Genomic DNA, 20,783 nt, shown 5'->3' with positions numbered 1-20,783 from the left:
GAGGAACGAAGACTGTTGATTGCATATCCGAGCTGTACCAAACATCGCACATCATTTTCGAAGCCTGCATACAAGTTTGAACCGCATATATCGTCCCGGTCACCATTTGCGGAGAGCAGCGAATGGGAAAAGAGCTAAAACGAGACAGTTTTTATTTCTCACTGGAGCGGTGTTGCTAGTAAAACTTTGTGGTCTATATGAATATATATATTTCAAGGGATAGCAGCGTTAAAAATGAAAAATATAATCTGACTACCCTTCCCTGAGCATCTAGAAGGCTAAATATCCACAAAGTTTGCACTCTCTGAGACTTAAGGATCAGGATCTGCTATATTAGTTGAATATGAATCATGATGCATGGATAGGTTCGACATTTAATGAGTTAGAGGCAAAGAAAACAATAAACTTTCTGCACCGAAACCGTACATGACGGTTTTGGTTTGTCGGCTCGTGTGTCATGAAGTGTGAACCCAAACAGACTTGTATCGTTCTCTTTTGTGTCGTGATTTGTAGCACGTAAAAGCAAAATAATGCCACTGGGGGAAATGGTTTCTGTAAGATCATATTTGAACGAACGAAAGCGAATTATTCAGTGAAAATATCAATCGGCAAACATTGGTCCTTACAATCACCAGGGGAAGGGAAGGAATGTTAGTATGATACTCGTCGCCCGAAGGACAGAAGGGTCGCCTTTATAGCGTTGTTCCCTAGCGAATACCATGGAAGGGATAATTGTTAGTGGGGAAGTGAGAATCAGGATTCACCTAGGTAAGTGATGTGATTATGTGAACGCGAACTACCGACCACTCGGCGAATCGAAAATCAAATGCATTTTGTAGCGGCTGAAGATATTGGAGGGAGACCCATCAGTGTAGAACATTATTATACAATTACGAACACTGGGACCACCTTCATTCCACCGAACGAAAACGTTCAATTATGCTGTATAGAATGTCGTAATTTGTCCTAGGTTCCAGTCAATCACTATTCACCTCGGAGGATGGTCCTACGGGTAAAAGATTTAGGATCCTCATGTGATCAGTTCTATCCCCGTCTAGGATTTTTTTTTCCATCTTTTAACCTTTAGAGCGATTTTCTTAGCCTCTAGCTGAACATGTTGACTCAATAGTAACAGGTAAGGTAAGGCTAAGAAAAGCGCTCTAAAGGTTAAAAGATGGGAAAAAATAGACGGGGACAAAACTATACCGCATACCAGAGGGCGGTATACTATTTATGGGTACAGAAACATTGGAGGCTATCCTTCGCCTGTTACCAAGAGGGCCGCACGTTAATATAGCTGATATAGCCCCAATACTAACCTAAAACATTGCGGAAGACACTAAATTATTCGGTCCAATTTCCTTTACCTCCTGTTGATCCAAGATCCTGGAAAGAATGGCGAACAGACGCCTGGCTACCTTTCTAACCGAAAATAGAAAATTGGACTATCCACAGTTCGCCTTCCGACCGTGTATGGGCACCAAGTATGGAAAAGTTCATTCGCTCATTTCTCCACACGCAATTATAAATCACTCTTGTACCTGCTTGGAATAATCATGGCGAAAAGAATGCAGCAAGCAATCGTGAGATTGTACGATGAATCATTTTTCACTCCCCGACCATCTTCATTCGGGACTAAGAGTGAACATAACAAAACAAAGAGTGGAAAACAACATTCAATGAACGAATACTCCTTTGGAAGGATCGCACGAAACAAAATAACGAGTGAGTTAAAATAGACTCAATCTGCGTGTATGTATGATTTTATTTTCCCTTGTACTGTTTTCCTTGTCAGAATTCAAGTGCACATGAATCCACCTTCCCGCTCACTTATAATTTGCGTTAATATGATCTTTTGCGTTGGCTTAGATCGTTTCATACTAGAAACAAAAAAGTCATTGCAATAGTGCACAGGAAACAACTCGATTTCAACTATCTTCCTATATTCTACTGCCGCGATCGAGACTCAATTATTGCTATTTGAGTGAAAAACGAATGATTTTACAGAGACAATCGCTGGTTCAAGCAAAAGTTTTCAATTTGATTCTATCATCATCTAACGTCATTCCCAGAGGCAAATGAGGGAATGCAAAATTCTCTGAGAATAGATGAGCGGAATCGACAGTTTTTTCCGTTCAAATCGAGAATGAGCTTTGCGAAGATGATAGGTGAATGTTTTCTGTCTCAAATAAATTGAGGCATAAACGGAGAATAGAAGGGTGAGTTTTATCTGTGAATGAGTGTTGTTGAACGAATTTCGATGCGAGTTTGCCCATATCTGATGAGCACCAACAACTACTTCGTGACCCTCGGAGACATGATAGCCTAAGCCAACAGGAACCGTCAGCACATGGAGATGGTAGCACTGGCCCCGGAAAAGGCATACAACAGAACATGGATCCCGTTAGTGCTGAAAATTCAGGTAGATTGGGGCATTGACGGTAAATTACTGCACTTCATCAGAACTTCGCCACACGCCGAACCTTTGAGGTCAAAATACAGGGTCAGGATACAGGCAGCTACCAATGGTATCGGCCGGTGGGCGATCGAGAGAAGATTTGCAACAACAGAAATATCCGGCTACGGGTGGCCAAAGCTATCATCAGCAGCGGCCTCACCTATGGCCTTGTACTGACGTGTTTGGCTGGAGACAAGCTCCCGAAAACTTTGGCACCGATCTACAACAAAGCACTCGGACTGTCTCCGGTCTCCTGTCATCAACACCAGCTGCCTCTGTCTGCGCAGAAATTGAAGAACCTCCTTTCGATCTAATGATAGACTCTGCGATCGTAGGCGCATTCCAACCTCCCCCCGGTGACAAAACAATCCTGGTTTGATGCGAACGATTGGAGGTTCCCAACTGTTCTCGTCGAGAACGGTATTAGGAACAACTTTTGAGCCGGGGCGAGCTATACCGGTCTGCTAGAATACTTCAAGGTTATCATAGCAGAAAAATACCGTCCCCACGAGATCAGATACTCAAACGGCTCAAAACAACCATAAGGAGTTGGATTTGGGGTAAGCGATAGTAATAATAGTTTGATTTCCAGCAAGAAACTCGCGGACATCTGCCAGGTCTTCTCGGCCGAAGTGGCCGGCATCTTCGAGGCAACTGCAATTTCATCTTCCAAGCCGTTGTTGATCGTCTCCAATTCGGCAAACACCACTGATGCCATCGATGCGACCAGGTCCAAACATCCATGGGTGCAGGCCATCAGGAAGTAAGGAAGTACATATTGCCCGACACTGTGCTCATGTGGGTCCCCGGACACAACGGCATCGCAGGGAATGAAGCGGCCGACCGGTTTACCGGAATCGGTCTCACCGGACCTTTTTTCACTCGGAAGGTGCCGCTAGACGACGTGAAGTTGTGGATCATTAAATCTTTTCGCACCTTTTGGAACGAAAGGTGGTCAACAGAGAGTGCGGTTTCTCAGAAAAGTCAAGGGCTCGATTGTCGAGTTTGACGACGTAAAAGGAATGAGAGAACAACGAATCCTGTCCAGACTGAGAACCGGTCACTGCTCGGTCTCACACGGATTCAATAGAGGACCTTTCCATCTACTCTGCGACCACTGCCAAATCCACAACTCCGTCGAGCACTTCTTGTTTGGTTGCCCAAAATTTTATGATCTTCGAAACATTCATGGAATCAGCGGGAGTGTAAGGGACATCTTGAGGGACGATTCTGCAAGAGTAGCAGCGCTTTTCTGCTACCTAAAAGATGCCGAACAATTTTTCAAGATCTAGGGTCTGAACAATAGATCAGTCAAGAAGATCCATGTTCCTTCCCCTCCACGATGAAAGTGAAATAAGAACACTTCGGCATCTTCAACGGCACGGCTTCCTCTCCACTGGCTTGGAGCCATGGTCCGAGGACATCCGGTCCAACAAACAAACAGCAAGTTTTTTGTTATGTTATGTTTCGTAAAAGGATTTATATGTGTTTAATTTTTATGTCCAATCTTTATGTGATAATTCTATGTGCAATCTTCCCAATGAAACCTTGCGGCAATACCGTCGATAAATAGGCGAACCAGCCCAGGGGAATGAAAACCTCTCAAATAAAGAATTTAAAAAATAATAATTGGACCAACGGTTTCTGAGTTAGATTGTTTTTGGAAATTTTCAAGCTATCTTTGCTTAGACCCTTCTTAAAAATAAGGCTAGAGAGTCAAAATGGAAAATAGATTATACAAATTGCACTATTTGGTCATAAAGAATGCGCCTGCAAAATTTGAGCCAAATACAAAAACAAATCGTCCTTCGAATTCAAATGGAATCGCTCAATTCAAGATCACCCATCAAACTTACACAGCTTGTGAGAACACTGGCGGCAGCCTTACTGAAGTGGAAACTGCGCACGCTACGCATGGAATCGGCACACAACGTCAACACGTACAACTCACCACCTTTGAGGGAAAGCACCAATTTCTCCGGTTCGATGAAACACACCTGAGCCGCTTCCAAGCTGATTCGAACCCCATCTTGTGGTTCTGGAATAAAAACGGAAATTAATGACCCCTTCCCTCGAAGTACAATTCAATAATTTACTTAGTGGGAAATTGGTACAGTGATCCGCGATGCTGTTCAAACTCACGCCATATGGCGGAACACTCTGGTTAAGATAAATCAACGCGTTTACGCTGAGTATCAAACAACCTCCAATTGGTTTACTAATGGCAATCGCTTGCAAGCAATCAAAGGGCAAACTATTCACGGTCCATATAACCGGGTGCACCCTTTGCTGAATGTTGAGTGACAAAGCCACCATCATACAGGTGTCGGATCGAACCGCAATTCGACTGAAATCAAAATAACACCACGATTAACATCCCTTAGTGCCACGCCATCCATCATCTCACTCACCCTGGAAACGTCTTCACGGGTTCGTACAAAATCAGCAGCGTAGGCTCATAATACCCATGCAAGAATTGAATATCAATCACATTGTCAATCCTTTCCTCCGATTCCTTCAACTCAATCACATACGACGCCAATATCGGTGTCCTCGCAATCAGCCGCACCGGAGCCTTCTTCATCGGCTTAACATCCTGCACCTCTATCTCATCCAGCGAACTATCCTTCCGGAACGGAAGCACAACCAGCTTCCGGCCGTACACCAACATCACGGCGCAGCGATTGTCCGGGTCCACCCGTACGAGGGGTGTGTGATAATGACCCGTCCAGCCACCTTTGATGTCCTCTTCCTCAAAGTAATGCAGAGACAGCGTCTTCAGTTCGAAGTTGTCCGGATCAAACTGAACCACCGACAGTTTGGCATCCTGGAAACTGATCAGCAAAGCATCCCGCTGCGATCCGGCAAGAGACACCGACTGCATGGACATTATATTCCCGAACAGAGTGTACGAGGCCATACATTCTAGCTTCATGTTTGGAGGACGCGTTGCTGAAGTTAAATTCAAATTTCAAAACAAAGTCCCAGAAACATTACACAAATTCACACTTACCGCTGTACTTCTCTCTATTCGCCGGATCATCATCCGGGATCAACCGGTAAACCTTAAGAACATTTGCCCCGCCGGTAACAAGCGATTTCTCGTTGTTGTTGAAAAAATGGCACGTCAGGGAAAACTCCACGGCCGTTGCTTCGTGCTTTTGCTTGCAGATGGAAAACATTTTCGAAAACAAGCCTCACCATACGAATGAAATCATTAATTGAGCCAGACACACAAAAAATGCCGAATTTAGCGTTGAAGTTGTAGTTTTTTGTTGTTCTCTTCCTTGTACGCCTCCTAAATTGACAGAACTGAATTTTGTTTACGTCCGATGCTGTGAAACCCTTGTGGTGAAATTGAATTGAGTTAAAAAGTCTTTTTTCAGTTTGCGACTAGGGATGGCAGTTTTTTTATATGTTTTCACACGGAATGGAAAAATGTTCTCACATCTCATTGTAATTATGTCGTACAAAATCAAAATAATTCTCACCTCCAATTTAATAAGCCATATTTTGACATACAGTGACTCAAACTCGTAATCGTACGCTACAATGGACGTAAAAATTAGATTGTGTACGCGGGTAGAGATTCGTGACAGGGGGAAGTAAAAATGTGGATTAGTCACGTCAATTAGAATAAGTATTGACTAAAATAGTTCATCAATCATACTCGCTCTCAATGATTGTCAATTCATTTTCTAGTCAATTCACTTTCTGTTGACGGCTAATGCCAAAGTAGTCCTAGTCGAAGCGAAGCTACAGAGAGGAGAGTAGAACTTCATTTTTAACCTTCAAAGATTTCGGGCCCTGAATATGCCTAGGAAGAACAACTTGAATGCCCGAGTACAGCGTTTCTACGCAAGGAAAATAGTAACTTCTATTTGATTTTTCCAAACAGCATGAAACACATCAATGTCTTACTAGGAAAATGCCATTTCCGTAGTTGAGTCCAAATTTAATATCTTTAGCGACAAATAGTTTCGTATGGAGGAAGCCAAACGATGAATTAAACGTAAAAAAGGGGCTGTCCACATACCACGTGGACAGAAAAAGCGTGATTTTAGACACACCAAATCAAGAAATTCTATTTTTTTCGCTAAAATATCATTTCAAGTTTGTTTCTATTTTATATTCCATATTTTTATTGATAAAAATTACCAATGTTAACGTTTTTTTTTTGTTTTTATTAATTAGTTTATTTTTACAGGCTCAGTTACATAAGTTTAAAGGAGCCGAATTCTTAAATATAATTTAAAACTATATATATAAACAATTTTTCTTACATCTATGGTTAGTAAGGTGGAAAACCGATTACTCGCGGTGAACTCGAGTATAGGAGGGTGACATATTTTTAGGAGAAGGATGGGATATAAGGAAATTGTAACAATGTTGATGAACACTCATTTCTTAAATCTATTCGTATATCTATAGTGTATTTACATTTCAACTTATTTTACTATTTATAGCAAGGGGACGAATTACCCGCAAAGGAAGGAAAGGAGGGTATAAGGACAATCACACACGAAGATCTATAGCTTTAAGGAAAACATATATATGGGACATGTAATCAAGGTCTAACCGAGCCAACACCTCTCTCACCGGCACATTGGGCTGTCTTCCTCGGGCCCGCAGGGAGTTTTCTAAATTCGATCTGGCGACCAGATACACCTCGCACGACCAAACAACGTGCTCGATGTCGCGATAACCTTGGCCACAAACGCAGAGATTGCTGCTGGCAAGATTGAAACGTAAGAGTAGTGCATCTAACGAACAGTGATTGGACATGAGTCGGGAGAAGGTGCGAATAAAGTCCCGACTCAAGTCCAGACTTTTGAACCACGGTTTGAGGCTAACCTTAGGGATAATCGAGTGAAACCACCGGCCCAATTCATCTTCATTCCACTTGCGTTGCCTGTTAGCGATGGTATTTTTGCGGACTAAAGAATAAAATTCATTGAAGGCGATTTGACGCTGATAAATATCGCCTTCAATTGCACCTACCCTTGCCAATGAGTCAGCCCTCTCATTACCCGGAATTGAGCAATGTGAAGGGACCCAGACAAAGGTAATGACATAACCGCGTCTGGATAAAGCACTCAAAATTTCTCGTATTCTCTCAAGGAAGTACGGCGAGTGCTTTTCCGGCCTCACTGAACGGAGCTTCGACAGAGCTAAGACTATCCGTTACAATGTAATAGTGTTCAACAGGTCGTGAGGCGACGCTGTCCAGCGCCCAGTATATCGCTGCCAATTCAGCAATATATACCGAGCAAGGATTCTGAAGACTGTGTGAGGTGCTAAAAAATACGTTGAACACTCCAAATCCTGTGGACTCATTCATAGAGGACCCATCAGTAAAGTACATATTAACACAATTGATACGCCCATACTTTGCATTGAAGATCGTAGGAACGAACCCCAATCTAAGATAATCTGGATTTTCATGGATTTTCTCCTTCATGAACAGATCGAAATGTACAGAGGAATTGATGTAGTCAGGAAAACAAACACGGTTGGGAATATACGAAGAAGGAACAACCTGCATAGAGGTGAATTCATGATATGAACTCATGAATCCAGAATGAAAATTTAGCTCGATCAATTGCTCAAAATTTCCGATCACCAATGGATTCATAACCTTACACCGAATGAGGAACGAAGATCTTCGGGATGGGCTCCCCACCAGGTGCCGGTAATTGTACGGAGAAAGTTTATTCTTTGTTCACATTTTCTACTCAGATACCTAATATGGGCCCCCCAAGTACATTTGGAGTCGAACCAGACCCCAAGATACTTGAATGACATAGCATGAGTGATCGGTTTACCCAAAAGTTGAAGCTTTGGTTTTGCTGGTTTATGCTTCCTAGAAAAAACCACCATCTCTGTTTTCTCCGTGGAGAATTCGATCCCTAGCCCAATGGCCCAGGTTGAAAAATTGTTCAAAGTATCTTGTAAGGGTCCTTGCAGGTCGGATTCGTTTGATCCTACGACAGACACCACTCCGTCATCTGCAAGTTGTCTTAGGCTGCAATTTTGTGTAAGGCAATTGTCGATGTCGCTTACATAGAAGTTATTCAAAAGGGGACTTAAACATGAGCCCTGGGGGAGGCCCATGTAAGAGACCCGACTTACTGCCGAATCTCCGTGAGAAAAGTTCAAATGTTTCTCACAAAGCAAGTTATATAACATATTATTCAATAGAGGCGGCAGACCCCGAGAGTGTAATTTGTCCGACAAAACCTCTATTGAAACAGAATCGAAGGCCCCCTTTATGTCCAAGAATACTGAAGCCATTTGTTTTTTTTTCGGCGTAAGCCATTTGAATTTCTGAAGAAAGCAACGCAAGACAATCATTCGTCCCCTTGCCCCTGCGGAACCCATATTGTGTATCTGAGAGTAGGCCATTCGTTTCAACCCATCGATCAAGGCGAAACAAGATCATTTTCTCCAACAATTTCCGTATACAAGACAGCATTGCTATTGGGCGGTACGAATTGAAGTCGGACGCGGGTTTTCCGGGTTTTTGAATAGCTATAACTCGTACTTGTCTCCAATCATCTGGAACAATATTATTCTCCAGAAACCGATTGAATAAATTCAACAAGCGATGTTTCGCCACATCAGGGAGGTTTTTCAGCAAGTTGAACTTAATTCTATCCGATCCCGGAGCAGAATTGTTACATAAAAGCAGAGCAAGAGAGAATTCTACCATCGAAAACTCGGAATCAAGATCGTACCTACCTTGTGGTATATCTCGAACAATTTTTTGCACAGGAGCGGAATCAGGACAAACCTTCCGTGCAAAATTAAAAATCCATTAAATATTCTTCGCTTTCATTCGTTGAAGAGCGATTTCTCATGTTTCGAGCCACTTTCCATGATTTTTTCATTGACGTTTCTCGTGACAAACCTCCCACGAAATTTCGCCAATAAGCACGTTTTTTCCCTTTGATTAAGTTTTTAAATTGATCTTCAAGGGCTAAATACGTTTGAAAATTTTCAGGGGTTCCACGTTTCCGAAAAGCTTTAAATACATTCGATTTTTCTACATAAAGCTTGGAACACTGGCTATCCCACCATAGATTGGGAGGCCTTCGACGAATAGTGGAACCTAGGATGGGTTTCGTTTGAGCGCGAACCGCGCTGTCATAGATCAAACGAGAAAGGAAGTTATACTCCTCCAATGGAGGTAAATTTGTTAACGTCTTGAAATATTCGATTTTTTTCAACATTGTCCAGGAGCTCATTATTTTCTTCCGAATTTCATTTACGTTATCTCCATATCCATTTTAAAATATCGATTGTGAACTTATTCTCGGGATTTTTATTGAAGCAATGAAATCAAGCACTTTGTTTGAAAACAGAATTTTCTCGTCTAAACATCAATGACTTTCATTTTTACAGGTTCGGTAGTGCCTGATGGCTGTAATGAACCTAGTAAAAAAAACACATCTGCAGTATCATCGTGAACGATGATTCCGTTGACCTACAACCCTTAATTGTTAAATCATGCTAAATATTGTCCTGAAAAATTCGTGCCGATTCTAAGAAAAAAATACAAAAGCATATTTTTGTAGGCATACATCATTTCGATCATAGATGCACCGTTTTTTCCTGAATATTCCAGCATCCTTCATGTAACTTGAGAATTCCATCCTCTCAGAACTTATGCTATGCAGTAAGTTGAAGTTCTTACAAGAATCATAAGGCGTCGTGCACAAATTAAGTAACGTGATAAGGTGGGAGGGAGGTCGAGGTTGCGATACTTTCTGTGTATTAGAGATAGGAAATTGCGCAACGAAGGGGGGGAGGGGGTCCAAATACGGATTTTTAGCGTTACGCAATTTGTGCACGACGCCTAACAGCTATCCCAGTAATCTGAAGATGCAATATCTGGTGAGTAAAGGCGGGTGGGGTTTTAGAAGTGCCCTAGAAGCGTTCTGGATCGATGATTTTAATACGTTCAGCTGCTAGCAGTACTTGTTAGAATTCATCGAAACTAGTTGCTTGGTAGAAGCTCTTGATACTGATTTTCTTCCAGTCCTACCAGACCCAGCCATTACTTTCTTCAAGCGAAAATCTACTTCGGGGTTCCATTCACTTGCTAAGATTTTTTTAACTCAACATTGCGTGAATGATTTGCCCTTTACAATTCGCTACAAATATGTATTCTCGTCGCGTTTATGAAACGAATCGCAGTATAAGGCTCTTCAAGTGTTTTTCGGTAAAATAAACCCTCATTCCGGAATCTGGTCGGATTTGAAATTAGCACAATGTTGCGTTTTTTAAGAGGGAATTCTGGTCTAGAAATTTGAAAAAAATCACACAAATCACTTGAAAAAAATCAATCGGGTTCCGTAATATGGGTTAATATGTAGTGCATGCATTGTTGCATGTTTTTTCGTGATGTTTCGTTTCTCATGAACGGTGATTTTCGACATCTGTAGTGAATTTACTAATTCATGTGCATCAATGATTAATCTTTTCTTTTAATTAATCAGCAGTAGCAGCATGAACTTTCCAGACAACTCAAAAGAAGCGTATTACAAAAATTACCAGACATCTATGAAGAACAACATCATTGCAAGAAATAGATCTCCAGAGATACGGCCCGTACACTCATGGAAGAATTTGTTGTTCGTTTCAATATTCAGAAATCCTTGAGAGTTTTCGAAAAAAAAACCAAACAGTTTTGTCATCAAGAGCAAGAACTGAATTCAACCCGCACTTATGTCATGATTTTAATACTACAAAAATCCAACATTATTTGTGTTATTGGGGATCTTTATCCTGACGGATTTAATGGCCCTCTATTACCGATTGGAATAAATTGATGGATCCTAGGTCATGTGTGTTACCTTCAGAATATACATTTCAGGAAAGAGGTTCAGTCATATGAAAAAATATGGATGTTTGACTGAGCAGCACTCTCAGGCAGTTCAGTATTTTTATTGATGAATACTGAGTACTCAGGGCAGGCGTGAAGTTCAAATCGTGTAAATACAAAACAGATCTCATTCAATTTTGACTATCAACTTGAATGTTTTACTTTAAAAAATACTTAACGTGTTCACGTGGACATTATCAAAACACCTCCCCCCTCACCGTGGACAAGCGTTGACATTTTCGTAACCCCTACCCACCCACACAACCAGCACCCCCCCCCCCCCTAAAGTTGCCCACGTGGTATGTGGACAGCCCCAAATATGAAACAACGTTTAACCATGGTAGCAAAGTGTCAACAAAATGGGAAGGAATCGAGAAATGAAGTTTTACCAAAAACAATGACCCAGAACACAAGGCATATAAATTTCGCACATGGTCACATTACAATGGCTTGAAAATGAAATGAATTATTGTAATTCCTCCACAATCTCCCGACATCAATCCCAAGAAAAAAAACTAAGGAAGTATCTGTGTGAGAAGTTTAGAAACCATCAAATTTCAATAAATTACGATTTCAGAAACTACTTGATGAAAAAATAGGTGAATTATCCTTCCGAATACACCAAAAAACTCGTAGATAACGGCTAAAGCCAGCAAAAGATAGTTACAAGGGATATCATTCTAATGATGAGATTTCAACCACCGTACGAATATGAGTTTGAGTCAATTTTCACACATTAGCACATACATTCGTTATTCTTAGAGAAATAAATACCATTATTCTGAAAACAGATAGCAAACATTTAAAATCTTATATGACACTATGACTTTATCTAAATAGAATGTTGCGAAAGCTTGTTTTCGACTTTCAAAAGAAGAGAACAGAGATCTGCATGGTGACGTACGATTACGAATTTGAGTCATTCTATATTTTTTTCTTTATTTTTTACAAAAATTTATTACTCAAAAACTATAATATCTAAAAAAATTAAGTCGAAGGATGAAATGCGGGAAATTATTTGAATTTTCATAAAAAAATACCAGAAAAAAAATAAAGGAAAATGATTATTATAAAAATTAAAATTTCTTCTTCTCAAAAACGTATTTTTTTTTAATTTTCAAAAAATATATGTAAATATCCCTTTCAATTTCCAACTAATCACCCATACATCGGAAGATGGGCACTTTTACAGGGAAAAAGTTTTTCTAAGAACAACTTTTTCATGTTTCCTTTGAAAAAATTACAACTGATCCTAATTTTAAAATCAAGATAGCGATATAGCGTATTCGACAAAGTTTTAGATCTTATTAAAATATGAACGTTTGTCGAAAACATCAACTCACATCTTCCGATTGTGGATGACTCATTGTAAATTGTAAGTTGTAATTCACATGATTTTTTGAGAATGAAAAAATACGTTTTTAAGAAAAATGAATTTCAATTTTTAAATTTTTTTTATTGTAATTTTTGTTTAAAGCGGTTTTTGGTATTTTTTATGAAAATTTCAACAATTTCCTATATTTCATCCTTTGAACAGAATTTCGTAAATACAGTGCGGACTCGATTATACACAGTATCCGATTTCTTTTCACTGTATATAATTGAGTAAAAAAAAGAGATTACGCATATGTTCGAATTTGTGTGCTCCCATGGCCGAGTGGTTAGCATCTCACATTATTCCTAAGTTCCTAACGGGGTTTTGATTTGATAAACAAGCTGGCCAGTCCAGAATCAGAAGCCCCTATTCATTCAACCATTTCATAACCTTCCGGATTTTATGAATTGATGCCAAATTACCGAACACATTGTTTTTGATGCAAAAACAGCAGTAAATGATTTAGAAGTACTTCGCTGCTCTTCTAACTGTTCAATCGTTTTGATAGTAAGCTATCTAAACCAGGCCTTTTTGAGAAAATTCTCCCCAAACCATAAACCAGTAAGCTATCTACATCAACACGAATGAACAGTCAGATTCTAGAGTGGTATGCTTGTTTCCCAGATCAAAACCCTATCAAGAACTTATGAGGAGTGATCGTACGAATAGTAGATGCAGCTTACAGTATGCTCTGCCTGGAACAAGATACACACTACAACATGGCGCAGATTGGTCAAAGCCACCCCGGATGGGTTATTTGAACTGATTAAGAACTAACGATGAACTACGAATTAGAAACTTATTGTAATTCAAGTGGAATTGACGTTAATTTTGTAAAGGAGTGAGAATTTTTCCATCTGGTTCTATAGTAATGAAACACTGGAACTTTAGTTTTGACGTAGGATTACGTCTTTCGGAAACATATTGAGGTACAAATTGAAAATCGAAAACCGAGCACTTCGTGAAAATTGTCCAATTTCAAACGCTTATTGCTCAGCCATTTCATGAAGGATTGATGAAATTTTTGCGTCAATCGATTTCGGTACTGCATAACAATTTTTTATATTGAAGAAAATGATATATATCATGAAACTAACTATCGAACAATTGAAAAATCTTAACCCCTATCCTAACTGAGATACCCACTTCTGATTGGTCGAAATTGATGCGGCGGTTCCCTAACAGAGATATCAAAACCAAGCTACCTGGTGGAAATCGGCATCACAAATACATGAAAGTAAGGGGAACTTTTGCTCCTACCGAAATGTATTCCCTAACAGAGACATGAAAACCAAACTGCCTGGGAGAAATCGGCATTTGAAATACATGAAAGTAGAGGGAGCTTTTGTGCCTACCGAAATGTGTTCCATGACAGAAACATCAAAACCAAGATGCCCGGGGGAAATCGGCATTGTAAATATGTGGAAGTCAGGGGCATTTTCATATAGCAAGTAAGGTGATTCATACGATTAATTCTAGGAAATACAATTTAAATTTGGAACTTTAATGTTGGTTGCTTCGTGAAATTTCAAATCATTGACCAATCGTGTATTGTGAAAAATTCAGCACAAGTGTAAGCATAAAATTTTATATAGTAGCAATTGTGTTAAAAATGACGTGATACATGAAACGATTAATTTCATTTTTCATGAATAAAAACCAAGGTGTGTTCCCGCTCGAGAACGAGTCGTTCGGTTTAAGCTGTCTGTTTTGTTGTGTTCATTTTCCTCCAAGGAAAGTTTATGCGGCGAGAAAAATTGGAAAAGTGAAGAAATATTAAAAAAAAGTGATTGCTCTACATATAGTATTAGGTGTTGTTAGTCCAATTAAAATTCCCATTGGGTTGAATAAACACTCAGAAAGTAAAAATTATAAAAGAAAATTACCTTTTCCATTTCAAATATGTTTTCTCTATATCAAAGTAACACGTTTCTACTGATGAGAAAAATTGATAATTGTGTTCGGTATTGGTAATTATCTTATATTACATTGGTGGGTTTTTTTTTTTATTTCATCCCTACATAACACAGGAGGCATCGCGTCTAGGATCACAGAGGACGGTTATGTCATCATCACTCGGTAAACATTGGTGAAGTGAACAAACAATACCCAACAACCAAACAAAATCGAATCATTATCAAATGTTAAGCTATATGTAATTCTTCAAACATATCCAAAATCAACAGATAACCTAACGGAATCCTACGTCAAATATACGGTCATGTCTCGGACACAACCCTCCAGTGACTTTTTTGGAAGAGCTTATTATCACTCTGTTTACAGCCGCTTCGCGCAAAACGTGCATTCCCAGGCGTATGTCTTACAGATTTCTTTGTGGCCCTTAATATGTTAGCACTATTGAGTAATGTAATTCTCTAGATTCATCAATTGTCGAAATATTTATGAAACTACGTTTCAGATGGAGGCAAGGAGTTGTGATATTCAAACATTGCACACGACCACACTCTTTTGGCTGAAAATCCGTATATATTAAAACTCATTTCGTTATACTTGTGTACATTTTTGATAATTGAATAAGTTAACATAGTACTGTAGTTGGAAATGATACTTTTCATAGCGGCTCCTAAAACAGAGCCGAGATTCGTTAACGCTTACGCCTACACTTAAGGGCTAGTTGCTAAAGTACTCCTCTCTTTCTACTCTCCATATGTAAAACAATATATTCACGAGGACAAAGTTAAAAAAAAATCATCTTTTTTCGGTTTTTCACAGTTGTATTCTTTTTGTTGTATTTTACAATTATTCGTTTCTAAAATTCTGTCCGTTAACACAGTTTGTGTTAACACAGTGAGATGAAAATTAAAATATGCTTAGTTTGTGGTTTGTTGTACATCGCATTCTCCAATCGGCATGTCCCCCGGGGGACCTACGTAACTCATCCAATAACTGCTTCGTCCACCTATGCGTTTACGTTGGTGAGAAATACACACCAGGAAGCATTACGTGAGATTCATTGCACACCGGAGAGATTTAAAGCGCGTGCGATCGGACTCATGATGGGTGGGCGTCATTTTTTTCTGTTTCGCGTATTTGTACCATTCAATCAGAGTCCGAAAGAACGGCGGGCCCTATGTAAACGCTTTCGCTTTCGAAAGCACTCATGTATGGATTATGTAGCGGCTGTCCTTCTTAGCAATGATAATGAGACGGTTTATGCATCGCTAGATACGTAACGCAACAAAAAAAGGTTAGGCGGGTTCACTGTACTCCACAAACGCAAATACGCAAATATGACGCGCGATATGATTCATCAATAGAGACAAAACAAAATTCGAATGTAAACTCTCACAAACAAAACATTACTAATGGTTTTCTTCGGGTGTCTATGTGCGGGAGTAACGCGCGCCATCAATGGTGGCGAAACAGTTACGATAGGCATTTTCTCATGCGTTTTCATCTGAACTTCTTTCCATGCTGCCTCAACATTCACCTTTGGTCTCCAATCGCCACGACGTTGCCACACTGGAAGGCGTTTGAACAAAAATAAAATGTGTGTGCTTCAAATTGTGCCAAATAATGTTTCCTCCTCTCCCCACCATTGTAACAGTTATCTTTTTCGCTGCTTCGTTAAGCCGTGATTTCAATCGGGTGATGGTCACGATTTTACTGACATGCCTAATTTGTGCCTAGCAGCCCAAGAAGCTGGCCTACATTACAAAACGTTAGTTTGATGATTGTTTGCTGCTGACGTATTGGAAAAATTATCTTGAGAAGTGTGTATTGAGAATTGTCGACAAAAATGACTCACCAACAACAGTGCAGTTGGTTCGCCCTACTTTAATTGCTACCACTGCTGCAGAGGAAAGAGAGTCCTAATCAAAAGCTTTTGCTTATTCATATTTATGCATTAGCTGCATTTAGGTTCCGTGCGCCTCACACAAATAAATTCGTACAGTACTTTGTACATAGCTTGTGCCTTTTATTATTGCCCATTAAAAATTTTCACATCATGCTACTGTTTCCCATCCTGCGCGCTCACACACAAGCGAGATCGAGAGACCCCGTGTGTCTGATCTATGGAAGAGGGGACACACCGAACACTAAATGCAGCGAATAGCCAGAGCCGCAATTATTCATCTCTCTGTCACTACACACGCCAAGCGAGAAATCTTGTTTCTACATGAGCTTCGTATTGTCTTCTGCTGCACCGGGGTTTAGTTATATAAATTTACCTCTCTGGTTGTGTCTCTGCCTGATTTTTTTTGACGTAGGACTACGTCTTTCAATAAGGGTGCCAAATCAGGTATTCTTCTCACTAAGGCAAGAAAGGATCGTTGCTTCTCGAAATGATTCTACAAAACCATTAAACGTTTTCAGGGTACCCGGAACTTTTTACTAAAGAATTATTTATGAAATTTCGACAAACTTCAACAAACTTCAAAAGAAAAAAGATTGCGTAGTCCTACGTCCTAAGCGATCGTGTCTCGGATAAAACCCCTCGATTTTTTTTTCTTCTCGTTTCTTTCTTCCCTATACGCAGCTCGCAAGACATAAATGATGGACTTAATTATGTAGGATTAAGTGATGTATCACAAGCCTTATGATTCGAATGGTATTTTTTCAATAATTCAAAGATTCTCCCGCTATCGGGAGCAACCGAATACGTTTTCGACGTGTGGTTATCGATGAAAATGTCCCACTTCCACTACGAAACGCGACTGCAAACGATGTTTTCAGTTTCGCATGAAATGAGTAGGATCAGAGTGATGATACTCTTCCTGCTAGCACCCGCTGTCCCGAAGCGCCTTCCACGAGATCCCGCTGTGTGCCAGACTGCACCTATCACGTAAGACCACCAGTTCACCGTCAGATTCAGCATCAATTCTTGTTACGCACAGTCCTGGTCCGCGCACTCTCTGGGTTGAATCGGTGGCATCAGTTCAATGCCGCCACTACGCAACAGGCATCACAGGAGTGTGCGAAGTTCTAATTGCTAATACTTGGCGTCGTAATGCAGTGCTCGTTGCAACAGTAGCAGTTATACAGTCATAGTTAGGTAACCACGCTGCGAATGTTGCAACTGAGTCAGCGAGCTCTCGGAATCTTTTGCTTGCGCCGCGCAAAAATCTGGCGTCGAAACAGAACGTGTCAGGTTGCCAAAGCTGAAGATCGAAACCAGTGAAGTTATCCGATCAATGCTCTCCACCGAGGGTGTGTGATTTAAAGGGAATTCCGTCTGATGACGGGACAAATCCTCCGCTTCCAACTGATTGTCAGAAGCCGATGAAAGGGCAGCAGTTTCACCATGCACATCCGAGTCGTTCACTTTTTCCGCCGAAGAATCCGAAGATTCCTCAGCATCACTATCCGATTCCGATTTCAGCCGTTTAGGAAGAATAGACTGAACCGCTTCTTCCGTTTCCCATTCCGCTGCTTCGCGCCTTCGCTTGCTGCCATGTCCCACGTTCGTCTTCTCCACTTTCTTCACATCCAAATCGAAGTACAGCATCGATGACGATCCCTCTTGATCCCCTCGTTCGGGGCTCACTGAGGGCGGACTGTTTTCCTTGTCTTCGTTATCGGTTTCCTCATTATTTTCACTTGACGCATACGAAGACGACGACGACGATTCGGACCCATCGCCATTTTCACTACTTTCACTACAACTTTCGTCGTCACCGTTGCGCACAGATGCCGCAGCAGCAACTGCTGCAGCCGCGGCCGCTGCGTTCCTTTGCTTCTCCATCTCCAGCTCCATGCACTTATTCTGCTGCAAGTAATGACCATGCACAATATGGTAGGCTTCCTCCATGAAGATGTAGCGTGCCTTCTGCAACACGGTTGCCACTAACAGATTCTTGTGCAGGGAAACCCCTCCCCGACAGACCCGCGACTGTGCTATTTTGGCCAGGGAAATGCCAATCAGTCGCTGCGCTTCGGCCATGGTATCTATTTTGATGGCTCTTAAAGTATCCACGTCTGGCGCAGAAACAGCAGCGGAAACCTTGAACGTCGTTGAGTCGTCGCTTCCTCGTTCAAAAACACCTGATGACTCACAACGGCCACCGCTACTAGCGCTGCTATCGCGTGTCTCGCTCGCTGTCCGCATATATTTAATACTTTATCAATGATATTCCTCCACTGAACACACAAAGAGTAACAACAGTCCAATGCCAACCCGAAGTGTATATTGGCGCTTCTAAATCACCCGTTCCTCTGTTTGCATGTATTCACTCTCAAATCGCTCCGATACCACAATAATGTCCATCCAAAGTAAGCTTCTGTTTCCTTTCGGCTTATTGCTTCCACAACACACTTTGCGCTCAACTTGAATGACTCTGTCCTCTCTTGCCACCTCGCCGCACACCCTTTCCGTACTGGCTTGTTTGTATGTATTTGCTCGATGGTAATTATTCACTTTCCTCTCACTTCCCAATCGCACCACCGCAGGAGAATACCGATAGCATTTGTGGAATTATAAATCTTCTCTCTGTTTTCACCCCACACACAGAACAACAAAAAAAAGTGCCAATTGACAACAACAACAAGAGCGAGGGTCACGCTGATCTGCACCGGTCGAAAGACGAAACTAAATTGAAAGTTTTGTGCGCGCTTGCATATATTTATAAACTCCACGAAGGTGACGTCACGGCCTACATTTTTTACGTGTGTATTCGCTTCCAGCGGAGGCAAATAGCAAGTGAGTGAGTAAAGATAACACGCCAAGAAGAAGAAGAGGAAGAAGAGCGACAGCCTTCAGCGTACGTAAGTCCGTATATCTCTCTTTACGTACACATGACGCTGTGGCGACGCCGTGCGAGAATACGATCGTTCATCTTCGCGCGGGACGCCCGACGAAGAAATAGGCACTCGTCGTGTTTCTTTGAGCGCTGTGTGTTTTTTTTTCTGTTGCTCTCCTTCCTCTCCTACTAAATATGCACACACAAACAATTGTATGTGTGTAAACAAAGCGATAAAATGCGATGATTAACCCTATACACTTTGGTCTGGTCTGGCTCGGTTTGTCGACGGGGGTGGCGGCGGCAGCGGCGGCTGCTGTCACAGAAAAATTCCGCTTTACACGCTGCTTTCGGCTCTTTTACCACCGCAATCGGTAGTCTCGGGAGTCAAGTCAAGTTTACAAATTTTGGTACGAGAGCTGGTGCTGGAAGGAAAATTGCGCCAGATGGTGAAGTTTTGCATGTTTGTTTTTTTGTGACGATTCCATTGTTTTATTCATATTCATTATAATTTATCATACTGTTACATACTGATATAATTTATTCAATCTCAATAATTCACAAAGTACGAGAATCGCCAAATAGTTATGATTACTGTATACTAAGTGTTATGCTCTGATTGAAAAAGAACACTACTTAGAACGATTCAGTTTCTCCGTTTGGAAGATGGGGAAATTTGGTGCACAGTTTTAAAACATTTAAATTAGTCGAATTAAGTAATTTGTTAGTGTTAGTGTTTTCTTAGGCGTTTATAATAATTTTCCAACAAGTATGCAGAACAATTTTAATCAAACAAATTGGAACCTCTAACCGCTCTACAATTCGTTATTTGTCACACAACTTCTGTCTCTTTTTTACTAAATTTTGCTGCAGTACAATTTCGCGATCCCCATTTTTGATCATCGATTGTCAACGTGGACACATCGGCGAATAATTTGCTGTTTTTGAAGATTCTTATAAAATTTTCAATGAAAGTAAAAGAGATAAGAATCTATTATCCAAGAATTCTCGCGTAACTTTTGAAAAGGTCCAATGTAACATTTTCGTCAACTCGAGAAAAACGAAGTTGAAGACCCGAACATTAATCCGCGAATTGTCTTGAAAGGTATCGATCTCTGTCACTACTTTCTCCACTAGCAGTCAAGAATAACTCTGAAAAACGAAACGTAACTGTTGTTCCGTGATTTGAGCTTAAATTTGAAGCCTAGAAACGAAAAATGTTACATTGGACGTTTTGACTGCCGCATTTGCACATTGGACATACTACATTGCACGATGAGAATCTGAAACTAACTACTAAACAGCAATCCAAATATCAGCATTTCGTTCTAAAGACAGATTATTGTTATTATCACTCGTTGA

The 20,783-nt window shown here is 40.7% G+C and overlaps 2 protein-coding genes across 4 annotated transcripts in view; both read right to left on the bottom strand.

The window, feature by feature from the left end:
• Window positions 1-20,783, bottom strand: part of LOC129764706 (cleavage and polyadenylation specificity factor subunit 1) — a 37,802-nt gene that overhangs the window by 11,161 nt on the left and 5,858 nt on the right. Inside the window, exons 2-5 of one of the 3 annotated variants that reach the window (XM_055764075.1) lie at window positions 5,472-5,803; window positions 4,870-5,410; window positions 4,555-4,805; window positions 4,315-4,496 (exon numbers count right to left, since the gene is read on the bottom strand). In XM_055764075.1, coding sequence (XP_055620050.1) covers window positions 4,315-4,496; window positions 4,555-4,805; window positions 4,870-5,410; window positions 5,472-5,640 — 1,143 coding nt within the window. In that variant the 5' untranslated portion in view covers window positions 5,641-5,803. Of the gene's footprint in view, window positions 1-4,314; window positions 4,497-4,554; window positions 4,806-4,869; window positions 5,411-5,471; window positions 6,370-20,783 lie in introns of those variants that run through there. The other 2 variants (XM_055764077.1, XM_055764076.1) reach the window with 2 other exon arrangements.
• LOC129764708 (uncharacterized) lies at window positions 15,188-19,285 on the bottom strand. Its single transcript, XM_055764082.1, has one exon. The coding sequence runs from the start codon at window positions 18,788-18,790 to the stop codon at window positions 17,720-17,722; it is 1,071 nt and encodes a 356-aa protein (XP_055620057.1). The 5' UTR covers window positions 18,791-19,285; the 3' UTR covers window positions 15,188-17,719.

The sequence above is a fragment of the Toxorhynchites rutilus genome, chromosome 2, assembly GCF_029784135.1.
Source record: "Toxorhynchites rutilus septentrionalis strain SRP chromosome 2, ASM2978413v1, whole genome shotgun sequence".
Taxonomy (NCBI): domain Eukaryota; kingdom Metazoa; phylum Arthropoda; class Insecta; order Diptera; family Culicidae; genus Toxorhynchites; species Toxorhynchites rutilus.
Note: the sequence above shows the minus strand (reverse complement) of the source record. Positions and strands in the feature narration are given on the sequence as shown.